Source organism: Doryrhamphus excisus, linkage group LG16 (genome assembly GCF_037039965.1).
Source record: "Doryrhamphus excisus strain RoL-2023G ecotype Guam linkage group LG16, RoL_Dexc_Guam_v1.1, whole genome shotgun sequence".
Taxonomy (NCBI): domain Eukaryota; kingdom Metazoa; phylum Chordata; class Actinopteri; order Syngnathiformes; family Syngnathidae; genus Doryrhamphus; species Doryrhamphus excisus.
Window position 1 is genome coordinate 7,849,512 of NC_136372.1, and position 27,735 is coordinate 7,877,246.

Genomic DNA, 27,735 nt, shown 5'->3' on the forward strand with positions numbered 1-27,735 from the left:
TTTCTTCTCAAGCAGCAGTTTGTGTTACATAACAAAGCACAGCTAAAAAGGAAAAGAAAATTTTACCTCAAGTATACAGAAAGTTCAAACATTCAAAATATGTTGTTTTTCTGGATTTAAAAGTCCACTTTAGTGTAATCGCGTTAGTGATGCGTCGCCTGCAGGGGGCGCTAGCCTCCGCTTTTTCCATCCACTGTCCACTTTATACCTGCTTTGGTCTCCCGTGCACGGTACGGTAACAGGAGGAAACGAAAAATTAAAGTTACTTTCAAAGTAAAAGCACTCCAAAAAAATACAGGTACTGTTAACATGATTCGAAGACACGTTCATTCCTATTTCATGAACATTTAATAAGATGCCGCTAATACAGTTTTATTTACCAGCATTCGTTTTGTTTTGTGCTCATACAGCCTAGAAGATTATTTTAATTTGAAACCAATAACCAGAAAAGGATGCACTTGACAGCCCTCCACGTTTTCTTACCTCCCTTGAACTCACCACCTACAACAAGTTTGACAGCAGTTTCTTTTCTCGGCGTAGCAACACCCCGCTGGACTTTATTTTACTCCTTTGGACATAATTTTTATTGAGATTTTTATTATTTTACTTAATGGACGTGTCTCTGCTCTAATGCTGGCTATGAGGACGTGTATGTGACCGTAGGTTTGGTCACTTCTCCCCCCTTCTTTTGTTGTTGACTCAGGGTGGACCTCTTGATACGTTGGTGTTGTTTTTCTTCTTGTCCATCTGTGTTTAAAAAAGGGAGGATTTAAAGATGTCGAGGAGTGCAGAGGAGGTGAACAAGCTCACTGAAAGTACATACAAGGTGGGTACTTGGAAGCTGGGAGTACAACAGGTGCGCACACTTGCTTAAACCCACTCATGTGTTCGCAAAGGGTTCAACTCCTGTATGGAATTTAGGTGTAATGGCATACTGAATACAATTTGTCTTGGTTGCCTGTAGTGTAAATAATATATGCTTAGTGGTCCCAGTATGTGCGGGTTACATGCTATTCCTTGCCAAAATGCTAGCACAGGAGGAGCTCATCCTTATAAGTTCTTTGAGACATAGGAACATTTTCGCTCACTGCTTTTGCTTTAAATCATTTCCTGTAATTTGGGTTTGGGTGTGTGAGCTTTTACGTCCATGCATGGATACAAACGTATTTACCAATTGACATAATTACAGAGATAAGCTGTAACATTCTTCCTGGAACAAATGAATCAAGCAGAAACTCCTCCCGCCAGTTATTTATGATATCTGCCACCACAGAATCACTTTAAATTAGCCCCCAAACTCAAAGCGCATGGATTGGGCACATGCAGATATACATATATATTGAATGCAATTGCTCCTCCCACCAGTTATCAGTGATAAAAGCCACCTAGCATAGTCATAAGCCCCTTGGCCCTCATGTGTTTAAAAATGCGGCCCCCAATTTAGTTGAATAACCCTGCTCTCGATACTTAAAATACCCTATCCAAAGGTGGAAATTTACTATCATGCAGAGTTACCAAGACGCTAATTTCGCCAGTCTTTGGAACGTCACTCCATTCACTACAGTCTGCCATGATGTGACAGCTGTAATATACAGTCCTCCCTCGCCACTTGGCGGTTCAAATTTCACAACTTCACGGCTTTTCACAAATATCCTTCCATCCATTTTCTGTAACGCTTATAATCACTATGGTCGGGAGCCTACCCCAGCTGTCTTCGAGTGAAAGTCAGGGCTACACCCTGGACTGGTCGCCAGTCTATTGCAGTTTTTAGTAATATATGAATTAATCAATCATGCTCTTTCATGGTTTAATATGGCCTATTAGTGGTAAATACAGGGTCAGGCAAAATGATCTGACACATTTGTAGGTTAAATAAAAGGCAAATAAGGTAAAGAAACAAAAATGTGTTTTTATATTCGAAAAGTACATCTAATGCCATTCTGTTTCATTATGTTTTAAAAATTAAATCAGTTCTGGTGGTGCGAGGTCGGCCGGTTGATTTTTGTTTCAATGCAGGTCCAGGTAACCCATAACAAGATGGTGTTTGGAGCTGGTACAGGATCATGTCTACCAAGATTGAAGTGCAAACAGAACGCTCGTTGTGTTGCAGTTACAGATTTGTTTGTTTTGATAAACGTTTCCACAATGAAAGCACGATGCTCACTAGTCCAATTCATGGCAGCAACTGAAAAAGAAATGAAAAACAATGGCATTATAATGAAACAAAGCAAAATGGCATTAAATGTACTTTTCGAAAATGAAAACACTTTTTTGTTTCTTTATTTTATTTCCCTTTTTTTAACCTACAAATGTGTCAGATCATTTTGCCTGATCCTGTGTGTCTGTGTGTGTATGTATACGTACATACATACATACATACATACATATATACATAGCTTCCCGCAACATGACACGCCAGTCCAGGCACAGTGAGGGGGAACTACCGCTATACCTTTTGGAGTCTAAAATCAATAGAGTGGAATGAACGTAACACTTTGATATTTTTCTTAGTTAAGATGGCTGACACACATCCTGTATAGTGCACTTTACAATAAGGTATGTCCGATTTACCAAATTAAAATAATCAAGACATTTGTGTTCCCTTTCTGTTTCCATTCAAATTATATTTATCACAATAATATTCCTGAAAGTGTTTTTTCATTAATATCACAAGTTCCAACACCCTCGCGCCCAATGAACAACTGTTCATCACCATTGGAGTAATATTGCCTTCAACTTTCTGTATTTCCAGAGGATACAACAACTGAACAGGTTTTAGTTCGAACAGTACGCTAATGTATTAGACCACCGAGACAGACCTGGAAAATGGGTGTCCAAAGTGAAACTAACTTCATCACGGTATACCACCAACATGTGGGTGGCGGGAGTTGAGTGGCAACCATCTTTGAGGCAGATTACCTCACCTAGCATGTTGGTTTGTATGAATGTGATGAGGCCCGATCTCGTGGCGGAAGCCAATAAGGTGGATTGGCTGCTGATCCTGAAGATCGGATCAAGACATCCCTATAAGTTTTGCTTGAATTAAGCATTTTCAAGCATAAAAATGGCAAAATAAACTTAAGTCAATCAAGATGCATTCAGAAACAAATATATTTACTAGCCAACCAAGACACATTCAGAGACATTGCGAATGATATGTAGTATTTTCCTCTGGTCACTATGTGTCAGTAATGCTGCTCAAATGTTCGGTGAGACACACAAACACCAGACTTGATTACTGAAACAACAAGCTTTTATTGTAGGTATGAATGATCTCACAATAGGCACAATAATTCCTGATAAAAATCCAGACAGAGGCTACTGTTCTGGCCGTTACCCAAGTCATGCTAAATTCAGCTTTGGGCCCCCAACATCACTTCCTGTTCACCCGGCACTCATTTCTCTTAGCGAACACGTTTATAGCAACACACACACACACAAGTTTTTATTATGTATGCTATACTGGTGAATATGAGTGTAAAGGTGACTATAGGGGTGTTAGTTCATTTCTAGAGGTCTCTAATCTTAAAACTCGTATTAAGAAGGTAGTAAACAGGTTTTCTATGCTTTGAAAATATTGGAATATAATTTAGCTATCTTACTTTGCAGGAGAATTAACTGCAATAAAAGAGGAATTACTGTGATTTTTTTAAATTACTATATTTCAGATAAAAAAAGGTCCTGCAGTGAATTTTGCTGTTTATGGGCACCCCATTTCAGTAGCAAAGTAGTCGGGCCTGATTCTCCTAAGCATGTGCACCACTTAACATTATTAATACCTATCAAATATGACTTAAATGACAAAATGTGTAACCTTCCAAAATAAGAGCTAAACAACAATGAAACATGTCTCTCTTTCCTCTCATGTCCGATCACTCAGAATGTGATGGAACAGTTCAACCCTGGTCTCAGGAACCTGGTCAACCTGGGCAAGAACTACGAGAAATCTGTAGCTGGTGAGCAAATGGACTCTTGAAAATTACTTACCAGCACTATTAAGACTATTATACAGTAAAATGCATGTATGTATGTATCTTAATAAATAATGATGATAATGTTTTCGTTTACCCAGCAATGGCCTTGGCAGGAAGATTGTATTTTGACGCCATGGCTAAAATTGGGGAGAATGCAGCGGTGTCTCCTGTGTCCAGGGAATTAGGTATGTTTCCATGTGCTTTAATGCTAGACTTATACTGTCTTTAAAAGTTGTTTGCATCATTTGGGTCTCGTCAATGTATATTAGTAATTGTTGTATTGCTCATGCATGAATAGATTCACTTGGGTTACCTTCACAAGGAAGTCGATCTAATGTCAACAATAGTAAAGGTGCTAGTGTCGTTATCGAGCCGTTTCACATTTAGTTGAACTTGCAGAGTGAATCTCGAGTTTGGGGGGGAAAAAAAGGAATGTGGCATCCAATACTGTTCCACTTCAGTCATGTAGTTGCTGGTAACGAGATTGCAGTTTCTATCTAACTTGTAGTACAGTAGTCTCGAGCCCTGCGCTTTCACACTTGTAGTGTCGCTAATACAACTTTGTAATGGAACCACAATGTTTTGTCAGGTCAATGATGTCTGGTGTTTTGCTAACTTACTGTCACCAGTGGAACACTTTGATTTAACCACTGTATGTTTCTCAGTTCCCCTGCCGATACGGAGAAAACTGCTAATTAAATTGAGCGGCACACGCAATGGGAGGAGGCAGCGGGGGTGTCAGCCTCCTGGCACATCCACAGGGATGCATCACCCAAGGAATGAATCATTCACCACACTTAAATAGTGTGTATACATGTTACCTGAAAGGAGACGCATTATGCTATTGTGTTAACAGACTAAGGTCCGATCCAGGCTTTTATTTTTTAGGGGGTTGAAAAGTTGTCGTCGACACTGTGCCAAATTAGTAAATAGGTGCATTCAGACAGGAACAACTCAGACCTAAAGGTTGGGCACCGTTTGAATTTGGATGATTCATGTTCTGATACAAATTCTTCATTGTGATTCCGAGTCTTTGTTTCGATTTTGGTTCCAAACGATTCTTGATTCTGATGCTTTTTACAGGCTTGTCTAACTTCTCCATGAATTGTTTACTTACACTTTTTATCAACTTTACTATGAATTTCTTACAGGGCTATTTTCAGGCTGTTTTATAAATATCGTAACATATACCTGGATTATACATAAACAATATCAAATCTAGGAATCGAAATAAGTGAACAACATCATCGTTTTCATGCTGTTTTCAAAAAATACTGTTTCAAGGCACCCGGTTTCTGTGTTGATGTCCCCTAAAAGAGCTGCTAGCTATCATAATTGGTTCGTGGTTCATGTCATTAATCCATCTAGAAGGTCTGACTCAAACCGGAATACATTTAAATGCAAATCCAATTCATCTGTTCTGGACACCTATATATGTTAACAGAAATAGTTTTACAATTACAAAACAATAGGACTCACATGGTGTGTTATTAATAAGAGATGTGCTAATCAGGAAATGTATGCGAACCAAGGCAAAATTTTTGCGTTCATTTTTTGATAATGTTGTAGGACTGTCTTGGTTAACAAGTCTCTTAAAGAATCGACCGAGCCTCTGGATTGGCAGACCAGGGTAGTGGTCCCCCTTTTCAAAATGGGTGAATCTTAACTACAGGAGGATCACACTCCTCAGCTCGAATGGTACGAAATTTTCAACATAAACCGAAAAACACACTAACCAGGGCGTACGCTAACTGAGGTGCCACTGTGCATGCTTCAAAATGGATCAAAAATATCAGCACACTTAAAACCCTCTTTAAGCAGCCCTGTTCAGAGCAGCTGGTTTTGGGGGTGCTGTTCTGTCCAGCTCCCCTCTACAGCAGGTTGCTGCAAAGCAGTCAGACTGTAGGGCCCTTTAAGGGGCGAGACAATGAGGAAGCGGTTGAAGGGAGAAGTCGCGTGAGCAACATAAAGCCTATGTATCCTAAAACACAATGCAGCTCTGCTTACCTTCTGCCTTTGACATGACCATGTCAAGTAACATTGTAGTTGTTTGCCACTAAAGAAAATGCCAGATCTCCGCTGGCCTCCTACAGCGAGTAGATTACAAAATTCAAAAGGTGATCTCTCAGAAAAGTGCTAAACCAAAATCAAACCGAAATCTCCTCCATTTGTAACAATTACCAATCAAAAATCCAGAATTTTTAGATGCAAAAAAAATAGTAGATTATGGTTGGATCTTATCTGGACAGTTTCATATACGAAACTGACTCGTGGATGCACTCCACTAACATGTAGGAGAGACAGACAAAGCCATCGGCTTTCACAACATATCTGACTCATTAAGTGTGATTATGTGGCGTAAACATAAATCACCAACTGTCTTGTTAACTATCATGCAATAGACCTGTCAACAGAAATGCTTGTTTGCTGTTTGGTGCAGCAAATCCCTGTAATTAACTAGAATATGACACAATTTCTACACCGCATCAAAGAATCATGAATGAAGCGCTCTGTACAGGAGAATAGAAAGTCTTGTTGCTTCCAAGCCTGCTCATGGATGCACTGAGTGCATCCCTGTTAGAAACCTGAGCAGCAGTGACGCGGAGCGGACCAGAAACAGGATACTCTTGAGAGATACTGGAGGACCGGTGTACCTTGTCCTCTTGCTGTCTTCGTTTAATTCCTTTGCTTAGTCCCTCCTCTGCCAAAAACACCTCCAAAAACCTCTCAAGGTTTTTTTTATACATGCTGTAACCATATAGTAACAGGTAAATTCATGATAACATGTAATACATACAGGCTTGTACTGGCTGGTAGCAAGTCGGTGTGGTGTGGTAAGGTACTAATACGCCAGTAATACTGTTTTTTTTTTTTGTTGTTGTTTTTTCGATTTAGGACTGTTCCATTTGGATGCTGCAGTCTTGTTTGTTACTGTTGTTGTTATGGGAATTGTTGTTGCTGCTGTTTTTGTCTCTCTCTCTACTGTCTAAGCCCCCCACCCCAGTTTCTTCTTTTCTGTGTTTCTTCTTGCTCCGGTCCGGTCGCTCCAAATGCGCATAACAAAAGCATCAAATAACGGCAAATAAAATTTCATTGTACAGGGAAGTTGTAGCTTACACCTTTCCTGACACAGAGAAAATCTGTTTAGCATGTAAGGGCATTTAGATCAACTAAACTATCTGCGCCAATGTCTGGACGGGACAAAAAAAAAACAAAAAGAAACGTAACACTGTTAATAATAATAATAACAATGTCGCCGTAGCTTTGTTAATATGCAAGTCAAATTATATGTAAATGGAGCATTGTTGGCACTGAAGACGGCTGACTTTACACATTCTTAACTGTCATCCAAGTGTAAAAAGAAGTGATCCGCTGTCGTGGTATCTGATGATGCGTAAGAGATGCGATCACACAGCTCACTTTATGGAGTACATTCATTCCATTGTCAGCCTGTTGTTTTAGCTATATTGCTAAAGACAAATGCATATACCGTGTATACCACGACATCTGCCAAATAAAATGATGGAGGCTCAACCTCTTGGCAGTTTCTGAGACTTCAGCTGCATTTAGAGGTTTTATTTTTAGGTTAACAGATTTTTAATCAAAACCCTACAACACTAATCTCCCAGAAAAGCTTTCCTTCATGGACATGCATGAGAAGAAAAAAAACAACCCTAAGATTACTTTGTCCTTTCATGGTCCTTGTCCATTCGGATGGCTTTCTTTACATAATCCCAGCTTGTTTGCATTGTGCGTCAGGTGGCTCTCACTCATGCCAGGATTATTTTACCCACAGTCAAAACTGTGGAAGGACTGTGGGCTGCTTTGCATGCTACCAGCACAATGTTGTTTTGAAAATCAGCCTAAAGGTGGGAGTTATTTCTGTGTGTTAGCCCATGGATGTGATATACTGTATATACTATCTCGCCAACTTGGTACATCCTTCACATTTCAGCAACCACTTTCTCATAATTTTCTACTACTGTATATACATTTAACTTAGACATAACTCTTGTGTTGCCTGTTGTTTAGATGATAATAATGACAATACATCAAAGTTTCTTTTCAAAAGTATTGCAGTGCTTTTCAAATGCAGCCTCACCGAAACCGTTATCGGAAGTGCTTGCTGTGTCTAGACATAATACCAAACCCCATGCGTTGGCAAACAGGACCTTTTCCTCCAGCCTTATCTCGGTTTGGTTTGTTGGCATATGGCAGCAGATATTGACATCATGAAACACACACACAGCTCTCACACCTGGCTCAACACCCGCTGCTTGGCAACATTCTCCAAAGGCTGTGACAACAATAAATAAACAAATGAGTGGGGAGAATAAAAGGACATTTGGTTCACGGTGAAGTCACTCTAAACCAAGCCTACATTCCTTTCATTTATTGTCTCAATGGTGGTGCTATAACATAAGGTGGTACAGAAATTATGGTGAAAGGCGTTCAAGGCTCCTCCCACGCTAACGACAAACACAAAGATTACAATTTCTATCCAAAGTTCCTGTATTTCATCAGTGTTATCTGTGTAGCAGAAATTCTCTGTGTATTTTGAAAGCAGCACATCAATAATGGTTCCCACTGCAAATCATTTTGCAGGATTGCAATGACAACTAATATCACAGACGCTCAATAAAACCATGACATCCATGTCAGGGTTTTGTATTTTTTAATATCCAGGGTGGAAAAAATCAATCAAGAAAAGACCAAATGTTATCCAAGATTCATTGCATCATCACTATAACTCAATAACTCTAGAATTTCCATTTCACCTACGACCAAACACTTAAAAAATATATGTACAATAAAAGATCTTTGTAAAGGTCTCTGCAGCTTTGGAGAATGTGGAAAATATACAGAATGCTGAAACGCTTAAGCACTGTAAAGGTTTTCCACCCCAATGAAACCACATCTGGGCATAGGTAGAACTGACTCGCACCACCCGTGACTGAACATGTCACTCCTTCCATCAGAAAGTGTTTATCGCGCTATGACCTTGGTTTCTATAGCAACTTTCTGTACATCTGCCCAGAAAATGCACTCATGCACCACGAGTCTTGTCATTGGTCAGACTTGTGAGTCTTTATGCTTCCATCCTAAGTGTGAAGAAAACAGAGCTCACTTTATTAGTCTGTGCACATTCAAGCAATAGAAAAGAGAATTCCACCGAAGAAGTCTTGCATTAATGCTCCACTGTCCCTCCATGACTAACAGTCGTCTGTGAAGTGTTAAAAAATGGTGTCTGTCAAGTGTAAACACACAAACACTTATCCAGACTCCATACAATATGTTTGAAACAGACTCAAGTCAGCTGGCATGCCATCTGGCTGTGGGTACTTTCAGGGTAATGTTCTTGGAGGCTTTACTGTTTTAATAGGTATGTAATAGTTCCTCACGTTTAATTGTGTTTAACTCAATGTATTTGAGTTGCACTTTTTCAGATTTCACTCACAATCCTTGAACATATCTTGAACATATCCACATGAACATATCTGTGCCTTATAACATGATAAAACTAGTTAATTTCAGTTAGCTTACAATGCTGTCATTGGGATACACCTATTTCCACTATGAAGCCCTGTTTAAAAAAATGAAAAAACCCTAATGTAATAGTTGCAGTATCTTGCCATTTTGATAATTCACATACTTATGCTAGTTCTGTCAACAACAGCAGCGGCGACAACACCTCTGTGTTCCAGCACACGACTTGTGCTCCAGACGAGCATCTTATTGAGTCTTTGTAGCACAATTGAGAGCGAGGTATCCACTCTTAGGCCGCATGGTCGTCAAGTGGTTAGCACATAGGCCATACAGTCAGGAGATAGGCAATGGGTTTGATTCTCCGCTTGACATCTCTGTGTGGAGTTTGCATGTTCTAGCCATGTGTGAATGGTTGTTGGTCTATATGTGCCCTGTGATTGGCTGGCGACCAGTCCAGGGTGTACCCCGCTTCACACCCAAAGACAGCTGGGATAGGCTCCAGCTTACCTGCGACCCTAGTGAGTTTAAGCAGCATAGAAAATTGATGATATTGACTCTTCTGTCTGTGAATGACGCTGAGGCGAGCGGTTAGCGAGGCGCCTTGTTAGTTATTTAGTATCAATGCGCCAAGAAGAAGTTTTTGTAGTGTTTTAAATTAACAAAATATGGCAAGATACTGTATGTTATCAGATTTTTTCCAGGTCTTCATCACTGAAATAGGTGTATCCCATTGACAGCATTGCTGAAGCTAGCTGAAATTAACTAATTTTCTGGTGTTATAATGCACAGTAACTGCAAAGAAATATATGTTCATGTTTCCCAAATGGATTGTGAATGATGGACAAAATTCCCTAGATCCCCTTTAAATAGCTATTTTTAATTCTGTAGTAGTGCAAAGTTCAACACAGGAATTTTAATGAGTAGCTTTAAACTTGCATGCCTCATAATCCTAAAATGATCATTTTAGCGAAACACACGCAGAGATGTCAATTGGCAACGTGTGGCCACCTGTCTAAGCTCCTTTTGATTAGCTGAACAGTTGGTGGTCCAGTTTTTCCGGTTCAGGCGCATGCATTTTATTTCCTTTTCCTTTTAAACACAACAATTCTTTTGTAATGTAATCAGAAACCAGTGGCATTTGACTCGCCTGAGGTTGAAATAAACAAGGAATTATTTCGCATCATTGTGTTATCAGTGTTTCTTTCAAAGCCATTTGAAAGACGAAATGATTGTTTACTGCTTCTCTGCCATTCACACATCGTAATCCGCTCTCATTTTCTCTCCTGGGCAGGGATGGTGCTGATGGGGATCTCAGAAGTCCACAGAAAAGTTATTTTTGAGTTGGAGGACAATGTGAGTGCATTTTTTGTGTTTCCTGAAAATTCCATTCCTACTTAATTACTGTCTTACTGATTGCCTCGCCCACTGCCACCCTCACTCTCTATAAAACCTTGTGTTCACAAAATATTACCCAAAGCCTCATTTCACTAAGCTCCATTTATCGGATCATTAGTCATAGCCCCACCCTGTTTCCGTGCGGTCCACCCCCAACTCTTGCAGGGGGAGACGTGGACTGAGGAGGAGAAAGATAAGTTTTATGTTGCATGAGTACCTGATAAGCTTCTGACTGTAAATGTCATGTCTTGGTCTTTACAGTGAGTCTCATAAACCTGCTTAAGATGACCCTTCCTGTAAATCACTGAAGTTGGCCAGTTATCTTCGAAAAGTTAGTCCCTGAAAGAAATTAGCCACAAACAATTCCTCTGTTAAAAGCAGCTTTCAAAAACATCTTATGATGTAGACTGAACATGAATGCATTGAACACATCAGTCAGAACGAACAAACAGAAACAATGGAGGAGGGTGAGGGTCTCCTGTATTTACATCTGCGGCTGACAGTAACAAGTCATATTTTATTCAAAAGGAGACTGAGGGCAGCTAGAAAAGGATCCGCTGCAGCAAAGTGGAGACTGTGGCGTGTCCTACTGCAGCATCCACAGATAAGACACAGAAACAGCTACCGTTAGTCTTTTTCAGTGGCGTTCAAATGCATACCGTCATAAAAAGTCATACCGAATAGTGTTTTGTTGACTTATAAGTAATGATGGGGCCAAATTTTAGGAATAGTCCGATCAGGGTTTTATGCTTTATGCGATACTGATACTGACTACATGGATAAGTTATACATACGTTTTTACATTCATTTATTATGACTGCTATTGGCCGGATATGCTGTATAAATCAGAAAAGTCAGGACAATTCCAAGATCCCATGACAATAGGGGATTTAGTAATTAATTAATTACTTGCGGAGGCAACATGATTTTTTTTTTAATGGGACGCAGGCTGCAACCCTGTTACTGGCTATATGATTTGAAGAAAAAACACCTTAATTTAGACCAAAACGTATTTTACTTACTTTCTGAAGACATCATATATCACTCTGAAATTTCCAGAGGGAAAATTCATCCATCCTTTTTCTATGCCGCTTATCTTCACTAGGGTCGCCGGTATGCTAGAGCTTCTCCCAGCTGTCTTTGGGGCAAGAGGCGAGTCGCCAGCCAATCACAGGGCACATATAGACGAACAATCATTCACACTCACATTCATACCTATGGACAATTGGGAGTCGCCAATTAACCTAGCATGTTTTTGGAATGTGGGAGGAAACCGGAGAAAACCCACGCATGCAACATGCAAACTCCACACAGAGATGCCCAAACGGAGAGTCGAACCCAGGCATGTGTTAGCAGTGAGGTACACACAGCAGGCATGTCCGTGATCACTTGTGATCTGCGTTGCCGGTGTTTTATCAGCATATGTCCATCACTCCTTTCTGTTTTACGTAATTGTGATCATTGGCCGATCGATCAAAGCATCCCAAATACTACGATGCTGACTGAATTAATTTCTTGGGATATGGCTTAAAAGCACTTCAACTTTAAATTCTCTGGATGTGTTCATGAATTATTCCAAGCAATGCTTCCACCATCAGAAGGCTCAGCTTGATTTCAGCCCAAAGCATCTTATGTTTGTTTCTTCAAACCAAACCCTCACTTAGTTCCTCCTAGTCAAATGCAAAACACAGGCCAGAAATTGTGAGGACTTCCTTTGAGACATTGTTGCTTGCCGCATCAGTGAGTGGGCTGACTTGTTAATGGACTCCAGTTGGTGAGTCACAGCATCCACTTACGTCACAGAAATTGATGGTGGACACAACCGGATATCAAAGGAGGTTGGCATCCTTGTATACAAAGATCTTGGCAATCATCTATGTATGTATGGTTAACAAGAGGGTACCGATGCTTCATATGGGTGCCGATGGTGCATCGTAGGAAAGTGGCCGTGATTGCAGCTTTGCCGCCTTCACACTAATGAGCGAAAGCTGCATCTGAAGAGGAAGAGGGAGAAGTCTGTGGGCATTCCCACGCTTTGTTTCTGACTCATTCAAAAGAGCAACCTTGAACCGAACTCTCACCCCCGCACACATGCACCAATACAATCTAAATGTATTTCTCTTATTTAACACTTATCTTACTTTTTACCTTCTTACTAGTCACTGACAGGTGTTTTATCCTGCTGTCAAAGTTTCTAACTGCCCATGTGTCTTCTTTCCCTCTTTTTCATCCCTCCTCTACGCCACCTGAAGTTTAAAAGATTCCACAGGGAGATTATAGGAGAGCTGGAGAGAAAAACCGACATGGATGTCAAATACATGACAGTGAGTAGTACTAGTATGTGTGTGTGCGTGTGTATGAGTTTGTGAATACTATAAACCACATCACAGACAAAAGCTAAGAACTGTGCTTAGAAAGTCCAAATCAAGTCCAAGTAAGAAATGTACATCATTCACTAATTTCTGTAGCCATTTTATTAAATTGCAAACAGTTCATTTTGCACTGTTGGATTTAAAACATATGGTTTGGCAGTGAGACCACAAAAGAATGAGTAAGCAATGTATTGCAAAAAACAACAACCATTCAAATTAAATGGGCTGTGTTAGTCAGGTTCTGTCAGGTATTCACACCGTCATGATCTCTTCTTCATGGTAATGGTAATGGTAATGGTTTAATTTCATTTGAACATGCATCAGATTACAATTGAGTGCATCACATAATCAGTTCACTGTTCCACATGTCCAAAAGGAGTAGGAAGGATCAAAGCTTATTAAATTCTTCCCCTCCATCTGGTACTTTTACAATCAGTAACTGTTACATTTGTTCACTTCCTGCTTTCTATAATACAGTTTACTTTTACAATCAGTCACTATTTCATTTGTTCACTTCCTGCTTTCCATAATACAGTTTAAGGTGTTTTTTTTTTTTAATAATGTACCTCGTACTGAAGTACGAGGTGATATGACCATCCAATGACATAATGGGTACCATAGTAAGTGTCAATATAGTGATATGTATAGCACATCATGACTGGTTCAAGACTCTTCATCCTTGTATTTAGCAAACATCAACTGCTTGTATTGTTTCTTGAATTGGCTCATCGTTGTGCATTGTTTGAGGGTCTTACTCAATCCATTCCATAGTTTGATTCCACATACTGAAATGCTATGGCTTTTTAACGTTGTCTGATGTTAAAAAGCCATAGCGTTTCATGCCAAAGGCAAAAAATGCTTTCTTGTCTTTGAACACGGTTGGATTGTTGATCTGCATAAGCAAGGCTTTTTGCAGCGTGCCATTGCTGCTGAAGTTGGACGCTTTTGTGCTTCTGAAAACATCCTGAAGGTTATGGAACAAAAAAATCGCAATTGCAAAGTGTGAAATACTCAAACCTGGGATTTCAAGAGGTGGGAAGAGGCTGCATTTAACAGGACAAACCTGATACAACACCTCAAAAACAAACACCCGACACAATAGAGCCAGTTTACCAAGGCAACCCAGCCAAGGACGAGTCAACCCATGGTTACATGCCTGCCGGGTATTAATATTTACTGTTGCTCTGAAGCCAAAAGAATTTATTTAATTTATTAGTTTATTGTTCAAGCTACCTCACCAGGCTCCACGAATCAGCAGGCCACTGTGTCATCCAGGCTACTTTATATATACTGTATCAACTTGTGTTCAGTTTGCTGCACATTTTGGGGCCAGATTGTTATACAGTATGTAAGTTTCACATTTCGTCTCACAGCAACTTTGGTGCGTCAAAGACAGCCAAATGAAGTGCAAAATCTCCCACAAAATAACATAAACATTTATTCATTAATTCAATCATTTTTTACCGCTTATCCTCACGAAGGTCGCGAGGGTGCTGGAGCCTATCCCAGCTGTCGGGCGAGAGGCGGGGTACACCCTGGACTAGTCATCAGCCAATCACAGGGCACATATAGACAAACAACCATTCACACTCACATTCATACCTATGGACAATTTGGAGTCGCCAATTAACCTAGCATGTTTTTGGAATGTGGGAGGAAACCGGAGTACCCGGAGAAAACCCTCGCATGCACGGGGAGAACATGCAAACTCCACACAGAGATGCCAGAGGGTGGAATCAAACTCAGGTTTCCTAGCTGTGTGGCCTGTACGCTAACCACTAGCACACCGTGCAGCCATAACATAAACAGTGGCGCATAGAGATGTAAAAATTGCAGGCTTTATAATGTGTATAATGTATAATGGTATAATGTTTGCTGTACTTTTTACCTGTAAATAAAATGTTTAGCTTAATTAACGGATGCGCATCATGTCAAGCCGCACCTTTGTTTTTTTAATGGCAGAAGAATAGTGTAATGTTCCCACATCGTCACACTGAGTCTTGACGCTCTTTTGTAACACATCAACAGTTTAATTCCAACGTCATACTGTATATGTATCTCCAACTCAAATACACATCTCTGGTCCTCCTCAGAATGACACTTCCTCATTGTCACTTGACTACTGCAAGATGCATTCAAGAACACTCCAAAAATCACAATAATATCTTTATTATGTGTGGTTTAAATAAACAAAGACAAAGAACAACATTAGTGGATATTCATATCGCTCACTAGAATTTGTTGCATTTAAGTATGCTTGGAAAGCCCTCAAAATGCATCTACACTCAAAACATGAACTTCGATTACTTTGTGTCTTTGAATTCAGCTCTTCATGGCACATAATAGCGTGGTTAAAATGTGATTCAAATGTTAATGTTTAATTGTAAAAACAGTAAAATGGGCAGTTTTCCCACATCAATGCCAACGGTGATTAATCATGATTATTTAATTTGAAAACTGAAAAAAAAAATATGTACAACTATGATATTTATATATTTTTTTAAAACCAAAAATCTGCAAATTTGTGAGGCAGAATGCTGACTTGAGTGAGTGTGTGGATTTCCACTGTACTCACTCTGGATGAATGAATGAATGAATGAATGAATGAATGACAGGGACATCTGAGTCATTTGCTGAATTACTCAGTGCTTTAATCGTGGTTATAATTAATGCATACTAAAATTGCTACACACATAAAAGAATGGATCTGTTTACTTTGCGGTGCACCAGCCATGTTTTTGGCTGAAGTTTCTTCAAGTTTCTGATTCAAGGGGAATTCTCGTGTCCAAACCCCAAAAGGTAGTATGTGGTTTAGAGTAGTTATCGGCAATCTGCTCAAACAACACTGCCCAGAATCGTGCTTGTGCTTAATTCTTGATGCATAAGAAGAATCTGGCAAACGTTCAGTACACCGTGGATCTTTCATTCCCTTTCATTCCAGGCCACATTTAAGAGGTACCAGATGGAGCACAAGATGAAGCAAGACTCTTTGGATAAATCCCTTGCAGAACTGAAGAAGCTGAGGAGAAAGAGCCAAGGCAAGAATGCCAACAAGTATGAGAACAAAGAGAGTGAGGTGAGACGGATACAGACACGCCTGCGGACACCCGACACACTCATGGTTGCACACACACTGGTATATTCATATTTGCCAAGCTATAATTACGCATTCAGACACCTGAGCCACATCATGTTCAAATTGGTGTGGCAGTATTTGGGGACAAAAGGTAGATCATACAAGCGTTTGGTCTGGCCCCGCCTCTCACCTGAAGTCAACTGGGATTGGCCGCAGCTCATTTGTGACATTGCACAGTTGAAGCAGTAGGAAATGTATCAATATTTGCACATAATTGCGACCACTGCAGTGATGTTCTGCATAGGTTTTGAAAGGTCCAGCGCTTATGTAACCTTGTAAGATTCAATCGATTGACTCTGGTCGCCTGTTGACCTGGCTGGATGCGTGCGTTTGAGAGTTGTACGTGTTCAGTACTACTGCAGCTTGGTGGGTTGAATGACCTCACTGACACAAACACGATAGAGGAAGCAGAGACGACTAGAGAAAACAATATGGATCATGTTGGATATTTAGTTTCTTCTCTTTCTTACATACCATCAACAGACTGCCACAGGTTGCCCATAGCAACAGGCTTGTTGTAATGTTGACAGGTGAAGAGGCTTTGTTTTTAAACGACAGATAATGGCTATTCCTGATGAAATGGCATTTCACGCACCTCCATTTTTCCCTCACCCACTTAATTATGGAATTATGCCGCCCACCTTTCATAGTTGTGAAGGTGTCGAGTCTTTATTGGCATGAAACACAAGTGAGCAATCCTCCAACCTGGTGAAATTAATTACGTACTTGAAAGTTATGTGATAAACGGGACGTTTTTTTCTACGTATAATGTCACATTAAGCCAGTTGGCAAAGTGTGCTACTAGAAATTACATACATCAATACAGTCTAGGTTCCTAAAGTGGGGTGTGCCAAATGTCACTTCACCTGTAGTGCAGGGAGTACAGTGTTATATGAGCAAATAAGTCAGTATGATGATCATGTTGTGCATTAAAAGTGTTTAATCTTGAAGGTTGCCTGTTAGCTCTGTGCTGGGTGCTAGTCTGCAATTTTATTTGGTGTTTGTTTGTGTGCAAATGTCCATTTAGTAGGGGTGTCACGATTAAACTGTGATGAAGAGGGAAAAAAATGTTTCACAATAATAAATAAATTCATCACAAAAATGAGCTGGATAATTTTGCCAGTGTCCATATATTACCATGTGCATGTGTAGGAGGCTGGAAATGTTATATGCGGAATTATACATTTTAAGAGGACCGGAGACGTTTGCTTTAGCCATGCACCTGATGAATAAACACGGCAACTCTCTATTGTTGCCTGTCTGTTTTCCTTGCCTTTAGCCTCCATGCAGGCAGGGCGATGGCTCTCTGGTTCTTTGTATAGGTTTCAGCTCCTAGACAAAAATGGTGTGCGTTCACAGAGAGTAGTTCAATACATCATAAAAGAAATGCTGCTCTTTAATAGAGTTGAAAAGCCAGCATATCAAGAAATGATTAAAATGTTTATAGACGGTTAAAACTTTATAGACTGAAAGATGACATATTAAAGGAAATATTGTATGAATTTGATATGTTATAATATATTATGATATGACATATGACTTCAGGTCAAATGTCTGATTCTGTATTTGACATCAGTGCTCTTCTGTTTTTAAAGATCTCCTGCAAAATTCCGAGTTAATGAGCATTAACGTTAATGACAGGAGCCATCTGCTGTTATTAGGGAATGACTACAAAAGCAGTGGGCACTGATCTTTGGTATTTTTTTTCGTTCCTACATGCTTATGACAGTACAGCTCTGCAGTGTTTTTTTGAAGGAATAGAGAGCACTCTTCAGTTTTTAAGGATCTACTGCAAAAATGCAAGTCAATGATCCTCTAGGAGCCCACTGCTGTTTTTTGAAGGAACTTTTCTTAGTTGCTCTTTAAAAACCCAGGACAGGATAATTTGCTGTTTAAGAATCTGCTGAAAAAATGTTACTAAAAAAGTCTATGTAAGACGCTAGTGAACAATCCTGGTGTGCTTTGCTATTTTTAGGAATGTAATACAAGAATGCCAGTCAAAGATCCTGTAAATGACATGAGTGCCATGGTGTTTTTAGGAATGTGCTGTAAAAAGGCTGCTCGCACCTCAGTTTTGAGCTGAATGTGCCGGCCAGTGTGTTCGCAAGCTGCCACTTGATTAAAGCTGCTCCAAATAAAATGAAAAAAGCAAACACCTGTTCAGCTGAGACTTTATTATTATGAGGTGTTATTAGGTGTTCACCACCAATATACTGTATGAAGAAGGTGTTATTAGAGCAAAGATGTCTAATACATTGAGGCTGCTGGCTACATGGTTGACTCATTCGATACCAGACATTTTTCAAAAGACGAGCCCTTAAGTACCGGCTATTTTAAACGATTTTGTCTGATTTTTTAAGGTGCACAGGATATTGTGCTCTATGGTCATACATATAATCATGGAACCTACCGAAAGAAAGATTAGGTTCTCATCTTTCTACCTTTTCCATTCTTTAGTAATCAGCAGTAGACAGAGTATATGTGTGTGAATAAGAGGGACCAAAATGGAAGAGTGAGGATACAGGGAGAAGAGATACAGAAGGTGGGGAATTTTAAGTACTTGGTGTCAGTTCAGAACAGTTCAGAACAATGGAGATTGTGAAAAGGCAGGCAAGATGGAACGTAAATGTGTGATAGAAGAGTTTCAGCTAAAATGAAAGTAAAGGTATACAAAACTGTGGTGAGACCAGCCATGTTGTTTGGTCTAGAGACAGTGCCACTGAGGAAAAGACAGGAAGCTGAACTGGAGGTAGCAGAGATGAGGATGCTGAGGTTCACATTGGGAGTGACCAGGATGGACAGGATCAGGAAGGAGTACATCACAGAGACAGTACATGTTGAAGGCCCTTAAAGAGGCCAGACTGAGATGGTTGGGACATGTCCAGAGGAGAGATAGTGAATATATTGGTAGAAGGATGCTGCGTTTAGAGCTGCCAGGTAGGAGAGGCGTAGAGGAAGACCAAAGAGGAGGTTTATGGATGTAGTGAAGGAGGACATGAGGGTAGTTGGTGTGAGAGAGACAGATGCAGAAGACAGGGTTGGATGGAGGAGATTGATTTGCTGTGGCGACCCCTGAAGGGAAAAGCCCAAAGAGAAAGAGTAATCAGCAGTAGAATATAGGTCATTTTCAGGAAAATCTCAGTTCCCAACTAGAAACGGGAGAAACTGCTTTTTGTGAAATACATTCATACATACATACATACAAGCATAACTTTAATTTTGACACAATTTGTTTTGATTTTGTGTCTCAAATATTAAACAGCTATATCACAATATAAACAACACAGAAAATAGCTTGTTTTGCATCAAAATAACTATTTACAAGTATAACACATGAACTATAAGTATAAATACATCTTTGGTTTTGAATGACATGCTATACAGGTAGAACAAAAAGACGAAGGCCCATCTGCACTATTGTGTACATGCACATACATACATTCGAACACAGGTCCTATAAGTGTCACCTGCTGTCTTCGATAACACACTGTGTCCTGTGTCTGCCCCCTTTGTCCGTCCTTTCACTAGCGCGATCATCCTGTCCAAAAACTCCTCTGCTAGAGCGAGATTACAACGTTAAAGAAAGAAACCTCAGTCCTTTCAAATCACTTCATCTTGAGTGCTTAGGTAATTGCTTTTCAGACCTTATGGGCAGCAAGATAAGACAACGTGAGGATCCATTGTCACTTGTAAGATGGTGCAGAAGAAGAAGCTTTTTACTCAAGATGTGTGATTGTGAAGTACGTAGGATTTCTTTGTGACGCACCTGTGAATGCATGTTTATGTTTGTGTATCCTCAGTGCGTGGAGACGCTAACAAATCGCCAAATGGACATGCAGCTGTTCATCGCGGACGGCTGCAAAGAGGCTCTGCTAGAGGAGAAAAGACGCTTCTGTTTCCTGGTGGACAAACACTGCATGTTTTCCTATCAGATTGCATCGTTTCATGACAAGGTTACACCACATATCTGCTGTCATTATAAAATGTTGCAATGTGGCTGCTAGCACTTGACTGACTGAACACTACTTTCTTCTGTCTTCTTAATGCCAAATGTTAGAATATTACGATTAGAATATTATGACCCCCCCCCCCCCCCCCCCATAATGATGCAACTTTTCCTTCATAGGCCAGAGACACTCTGATGGCGAGGATTAACAGCTGGCAGGACCAGTGCAACGATGCCACAGACATGCCTGAAAACATCTTGACCATGATCGAGGGACTCCGCACGCCCATTTCCATAACGCCGCTGCCCTCTCCCACCCCATCGCGGCATAGCTTGGTACGAAGGGGTGGGATGCATGCCTCGTAAAAAGATCAGATTTTTGATCTGCTGTGTGAAAGAACAAGTTCAATGACTTCTTTTCAAAGTTTTTCACCCCTCACATTTCAGCAACCATTGACCAATGCTATACAACTACAATACTATAGTAATGAAACTTGGATACACTGTACAGTAGTCAGTGCAGCAGTAAGGATACAATACCGATACTGTTGCCATGAATATGGACTATTGACAGATCGTGACATCCCTAATAGCAGTATAGATTGAGTATTCACTGAAAATGAGTCTCAATCCCACCCACGGCCATCTCTGTGTGGAGTTTGCATGTTCTCCCCGTGCATGCGTGGGTTTTCTCAGGGGACTCCGGTTTCCTCCCACATTCCAAAAACATGCTAGGTTAATTGGCGACTCCAAATTGTTCATAGGTATGAATGTGAGTATGAATGGTTGTTTGTCTATATGTGCCCTGTGATTGGCTGGCGACCAGTCCAGGGTGTACCTCGCCTCGAAATGAGTCAATACATTATTGTCTAAGTATCTAGCGTCACTGTCTGGGGCTCCATGAGTGCAACCGGCATTGGGGAGTTGTGGTTCATTGAGGGAAAACTTGAATTCCGACATGTACTGTAACAGTGTGAAGCAGAGCATGAACCTTTCCCAAACGTTTTACGAACCCAAACCAACCTCTTGCTGAGGAAGCTAAAGGTGGAAGTGACGGATCGGACAAAATTAGTTTGAACCCCAATTGAGTACCCATGGGGCATCTTCAAGCGAACGTAAGGAACAACCACAAGCTCCATGAACGATGTCATCATGGAGGAGTGGAAGCTGTGCAGCTTTGTTGATTAAGGCAATGCTGGATAACAATGTTGTACAAGTTGTATTCAACTTTCAGTCATATTGTATTCATATAATTAAAGGGGTGAACTCACTTTGGTGAAGTACTATCAAATTATTTGAGAATTGCCATTAGGATACATTGTGGTGATGTAAAAGTACGACCATAATGATAATGATTTAATTTTATTTGAACATGCATCAGGTTACAATGGAATCAGTTCAGTTAAACATGTCCAATAATTGCCTGCATAGTTTACTCATGTTAAACAATTCTACATAACTTTTAGCTTCTGATGCTACAAAGCCGTAACTTCTACTTTTTTGTGATTTATTGTAAATAATTAATTTGTGAGCTAACATGTGCGTCATTGTGTGTTTTGTCACAGAACATCATGGCTCCTCCACCTGCTCCATCTCAGAAGGCCCATATCAGCCCTCTGGTGAATATGTTCACTCCTGAGAACAAAACTACCGGCGTCAGCACGACTAGCAACAACAACACAGGTGGTACACATATTCTACCAGTGAACTGTCATTGTTTTTTTTTTTTTATTCATCGATGAATTCACCCCCGCTCCTTTGCCAGAGCATGAGAGCAATGGAGAGAACAATCTGGCCAGGTCAGTGTCTGTGGCCACGGGCCTGAACAACGTCGTGAAGAGGCAGCGTGTGCGCACCATCTTCCCCCACACGGCGGGCAACAACAACACCTTGCTCAGCTTTGACGAGGGAGACGTCATCATTCTGCTCATACCGGAGGAGAAGGATGGCTGGATGTACGGCGAAATGGAGAAGAATGGAAAGTGAGTGATTGTTGGGCTAATAGTCACACAGCTAGATGTTTGAGTAGATAAGGAAGTAATGAATGACCTGAATATGGGAAGTGCAGAGTGGACTGAGGCACCAGCTGCTATCCCCATATTCTCCCTGGTTTAAATGTGGCTTTAATCCAACAGCCTTCAAAATGTTTTTGAAAATGAATCTTTCGTCAGGTCTGATCCGTATTGTCATTCGGGGAGATTATTACTGTGAAGATGGGGGGGATGATCAAGATTTGAAAAAATTCATTTCCTACAATGCTATTGTGCTTATCAGAGCGCACCTTCTGAGGGTTTGTCTTGCAGACAGACATTGTGATCTCTCGCTGCGTTGCTCCTTTGTCATCAGCTCTGATACTGTAACCCGGCAACTCAACACAAACATGCAATGAGAAAGTAATCTTCAAAAGACATTCGAAATACATTGGAGACTTTTTAAAGGCCACGGCCTTGACGACCAGCGCCATTTTTTTATGTACCCAACAGCTGCAAAGTCTCAATAATAGTGGGCATGAGAACATGTGTTTGCAGTGGAAAACTCCCTTATAAGTCAACAGAGGCTACTATTAACATGGCTGCAAATTGATGGGGGTGTATTTTCATGTTGTGTGCAAATATTGACACAAGGAGTACAGGAAAAATGAAAGAGTGCATAATGGCGACAAAGCTATATGATTTATAACAAGGAGAATTTGTGGTTACCATGGTGACCCCACATCGCTTACAGTACTGATTTAAGTGTCACGGGTAGCTTGATAAACATCAAGAAAAAACATCCTTCACTTTCTCAACTTGTCGACAGATTTGAAAACAGAGTATGGAGTGATCAGAAAGGATAAAAAATGAGGTTTCCAGTTGGTAGTAGAAGTCCCAGGTGTATTTTATTCTCTCAGGGATGCTCACTGGCCCACACTTTAAAAAGCCTTGAGCTATACAAGTAGTGTCCAAAGTAGTGTCCAAAGGAGCGTCCGGGGACCATTTCCTGCCCGCAGCTTATTTTTTATTGGCCCGCTGCACATTGTAGAAATTTAAATGAAAAGAAACAGCAAAAAATTGGAAAAAAATAGACTTAATGGTAATGGTTTTATTTCATTTGAACATGCATCAGATTACAATTGAGTGTATCACATAATGAGTTTACAGTTCCACATGTCCAAAAGGAGTAGGAAGAAGCAAAGCTTATTAAATCCTACCCCTCCATCTGGTACTTTTACAATCAGTAACTGTTACATTTGTTCACTTCCTGCTTTCCTAATATAGTTTTTGGTTTTTTTTTTGTGTCACGTACCGAAGTACGAGGTGATATGACCATCCAATGACATAATGGGTACCATAGTAAGTGTCAATATAGTGATATATATAGCACATCATGACTGGTTCAAGACTCTTCATCCTTGTATTTAGCAAACATCAACTGCTTGTATTGTTTCTTGAATTTGCTCATCATTGTGCATTGTTTGAGGGTCAAACAATAAAGGGTAAAGGTTTTATTTAGCCTTTTTACAAAATGTAAAAATATAAATCCAAATATGAATGTGGCTCCCCGTGTCAGTATTGATTTTCAGTATGCGACCACCCCAGATTCATACTACTGCTGGACCAACAGCTTACTGCACACTTTGTGTATGGATGAGATTGATCATTTCTATTTTGCTTTCTTCTAGGAGGGGCTGGTTCCCTTCGTCATACTGCCGTGCTTTCTCTGAGCCCCTTGTGAACAACAAGTAAGGAGACTCCAGCTCACGCACACACAAGCTAACAGGTTTCACATTACATGCTGCTACATTGTTCCCTATTAGAGTGATAAGATACCTTACCCCGTCGGGGGGGGGGGGCTCTCTCCCTTTCCGTAACCTTTGATTCCTATTGTCCTGAGTCACATTCCACTTGGAGCCTCCGCCAAAAGAGCAAGGATGATGTTTTATAGTGCTTTACCAAACACGGTGGTGGTGGTTGATGACATTGGATGCATAAAAAAAGCAAAAAATGATCAGCCTCCACTTCATGCCCTTCGTGCAGCGTGTCGGTTGCCCCGTACCGCAGCAGAAGCGTGGTCAACCTGCACCACCAGGACACGGAAACAGATGAGGCGACCATGATCCTTCCCCCAGAGGATTATTGTGACAGCCCGCGGCGCGCCGGCGTCGTCAAGACCAACCCGCCCTCTACAACAACCATCACAAACAGCAGCGTCATCAGCAGCAATAATCACCACTCCCAGCATTCCCCCACTCCCTCCGCCGTCTCCTCTTCCTCATCGGATCACCACACGGTCAGTCACAGTGAGCGGGGGAGTTGTGTTCATTGTATTTTTGGGATATGTGCATGTAAATATGGTTTAAACATGGTAGTTTTCAGCACAGTCACAGCCTCTGTTCTAATAGATGTGATGTTCTCATTCATAGTCTGTGTGGTGGTCTTGGCCACCATACATACAACAGTAGACCTGGCATCTGTAAAGCTGAAGGGTAGGGTGGAGTTTACACAGAACATACTACATATCATTTTATGTGACAATCAACGCCACTGTTTAGATCCAGTTATTACCTGGTGAGAGATATTTGCATTCCTGCTCTAACAACATGTTATTGTCACTGCCTACATTTTACAAGCAGGCGGTGCTACACATGAAGTACTCGACTCGCTTCACACTCCATTACCCACGAAGCATTGCACACACTAGCAATCCAGCAATTCTTAAAGGGGACTCATAATGCTCATTTTCGGTGCTTTGTATTGTGTTGTGGACTCCTACAGAGCAGCTACACATGATAACCCACACAGAAAGCTTTCTAGATCGTCCAGATTCTGCACCTATTTCTTCAGTATTGAAATTGACTTCCTGCTCAAATGGTCTTTTTAATTTACTCCAAACCCGGCCCACTCCGCTGTGATTGGTCACTAAGTCCACTCCCGAGGACTTCCAGATACATAGCTCTGCGTTCCCTGTAGTTCTCTGTAGTTCTATAAACTTCTGTGAATACTGGACATAATACAGTGGAACCTTAGTTCATGTCATTAATGCTATCAAGATAGCATTTTACAGGTTCTTAACCAACTTCCTGGGTTTATTTCTCCTTGTAAGGGAAAGAACCCTACTGGTTTGGAATAATTGCCGTTTTGTAGCAGCTGGGCTCTAAAGCCAGGTCAGAACAGGTAGTGGAAGTTATCGGCTCGGTTGACAGGACGCCATAATATTCCCCTCATCTGTCTGTTTTGAGGAGCACATAAAGGCAAGCATCATTCAGCATGTGCGTTGTTTTGTTCCTCGTTAATTGAACGTTGCCCGGTTACAGTACAGGTGCAGAAAGCACCTATGACTCTTGACTAAGCTTTTTTACTTGTCGAAAGGTTTAATTGTCCATAGGCTAATAGATAGTAAGTGTCAGGGGGGTGTCTGCTCCCTGTCTCCTCACCAACATTGTGATAGACTTGAGCACACGTTCTTCTACTTGTATAGCCACAAACAGCATAGGTGATGCTAAAATCACATACTAAATGTTACAAACGTGTATCCTGGAAAAAATTCACATATTCTAAAGGTCCTGGATGCAAGCTCCCAAAATAATCTGAGGGATACCCACAACCATACATAATAATCACCAAAGAGCCTATATTGTAAAATGTGCAGCTTGTCGGTGGGATTTGGGCCTTTTCCAGTTTCTGTGTAATTTGTAGTGTTTATGTTTATCTATAGACTATGCCATGAGCCAATAAAAAAAACGAGCAGTCACCCACAAATGGCCCCCAGACTGCACTTTGGACACCCATGCTCTCATCATATGCTTGAAGCTTTATTGGCTATCTATGAAGAAATTAAATGGAATACAATACAAAAATCCACAATACAGGTGCTTAGGACTACCTTTTTGTTTTGCGGGTAAAGGAGAAAGCAGGAAGAGGCGGGGGGGTGTGGTTACGCTGGAATGCACCGTCACCATGCAAAAAATGCACCCTCACTGGTTTGGTGATTCATGTCAAGAAAGATGAGCACTTATTAGAAAGTATGACACACAGAGAAACAATCATTTGTCAGCTTCTACTTGATGGGTTCAGGAGTACACTTAGGGACCACAAACATCAGCTTCTCCGTCCTCTGCTGCCACCTTGTGGACAGTACGTAATACTCCATGTACTTCAGGACCAGACAGACTATTCATTTCTTGTATATGTCATGATAGTAGACTTAGGTGACAGATGTTGCTTTACTTTCACTGCAGTTGTTTTAAAATAGGATTGAATGAAAATTACATATCATGTGTTGCAATACCCGCTTATTATTATTGTTTATTTTTTACTAAACTGAATTCATAGGTTGTGACACCATCTTGCACTACCAGACTTTCAAGATTCCACACGCAGCCATCATGTGATGTGATGTGACGCCACGTATTGTCTTTCCCACAGACTCTAGCACAAAATGTGTGCACAGCTGATGTTCACACAATTCTTACGTGACATGTCATGTGACCTTTGTTTTCCCCTCCACAGACGAATCAGCCTAACGGCATCTCAAGACCCACACCTGCCTACCTGGCGTAAGTACAGTTTTATCAACTGTCTTTACACACACACACACATTCATCGATCACTCCTCTGTGTCGCCCAGTGGGGGGAACCCGTTCTCCACAGTACGACTGCGCCCCACCGTCACCAACGACCGCTCAGCACCGGTTATCTGATCTCCGGTCCTGCCCGCACCTTTTCGTTGGTGTGAGATGTCACATGGAAGTATTCACACCACCCCTAAATATTTCTACATGTTGTTTGTGCTGGTGATCACTGAAAATGGCCACATTCCAAACATCTTTGTTGTTATTGTCACCTTCAGAGCAACTTTTGGGGTTTGTGTTGCCATTCTCTGTGATTCATCCACAACATTAGATAGAGGCCCACTAAGGTTCACTTGTTATTGACACTGTCTTTAATGTGCAGTGGTACGCAAGGTTGTGTGTGTGTTCTTGTCCAAACACACACACAACCTTTTAACAGTTTGTTTAGACGGAGAAGGACTTTGCCTTGGCGACTGTTTAAAAGTGAATGTTGCATGTGCAGCGACATGATCGTCATTACAATGAAGTTAGTGTTTTTATTGTTTTTATGTTTTTCTTGGATGACACACTGTAGAATTTCATCATGTATGAAAAATAAAGTTTTATTTCTTCAATGTGTTCAGTTTGTTAAACGTACGCACTCCTTAATCATATTTATTCTGTCATTCTCACCTCTAGGGGGTGCTTTTAACCAGCTGCAGGCAACACTAACCACATTTTTTGGTAAATAATATCGTGCACCGCTAGTTCAATTCCCCCCTCGGGCATCTCTGTGTGGAGTTTGCATGTTCTACCCACGACCCTTGTGAGGGGAAAATGGATTGATATGCCCTGTGATTGGCTGATGACCAGTCCAGGGTGTACACCGCGTCACG

General features: G+C 40.8%; 1 protein-coding gene across 1 annotated transcript; it reads left to right on the forward strand.

Moving 5' to 3' along the window:
• Nucleotides 1–593: 593 nt before the first annotated feature.
• baiap2l1b (BAR/IMD domain containing adaptor protein 2 like 1b) lies at nt 594–27,474 on the forward strand. Its single transcript, XM_058049337.2, has 15 exons — nt 594–659; nt 763–826; nt 3,881–3,956; nt 4,073–4,159; nt 10,753–10,814; nt 13,109–13,180; nt 16,170–16,304; nt 20,165–20,317; nt 20,491–20,646; nt 21,876–21,993; nt 22,076–22,292; nt 23,972–24,031; nt 24,327–24,579; nt 26,799–26,845; nt 26,917–27,474. The coding sequence occupies exons 2-15, from the start codon at nt 776–778 to the stop codon at nt 26,987–26,989; spliced, it is 1,560 nt and encodes a 519-aa protein (XP_057905320.2). The 5' UTR covers nt 594–659; nt 763–775; the 3' UTR covers nt 26,990–27,474.
• Nucleotides 27,475–27,735: the final 261 nt, after the last annotated feature.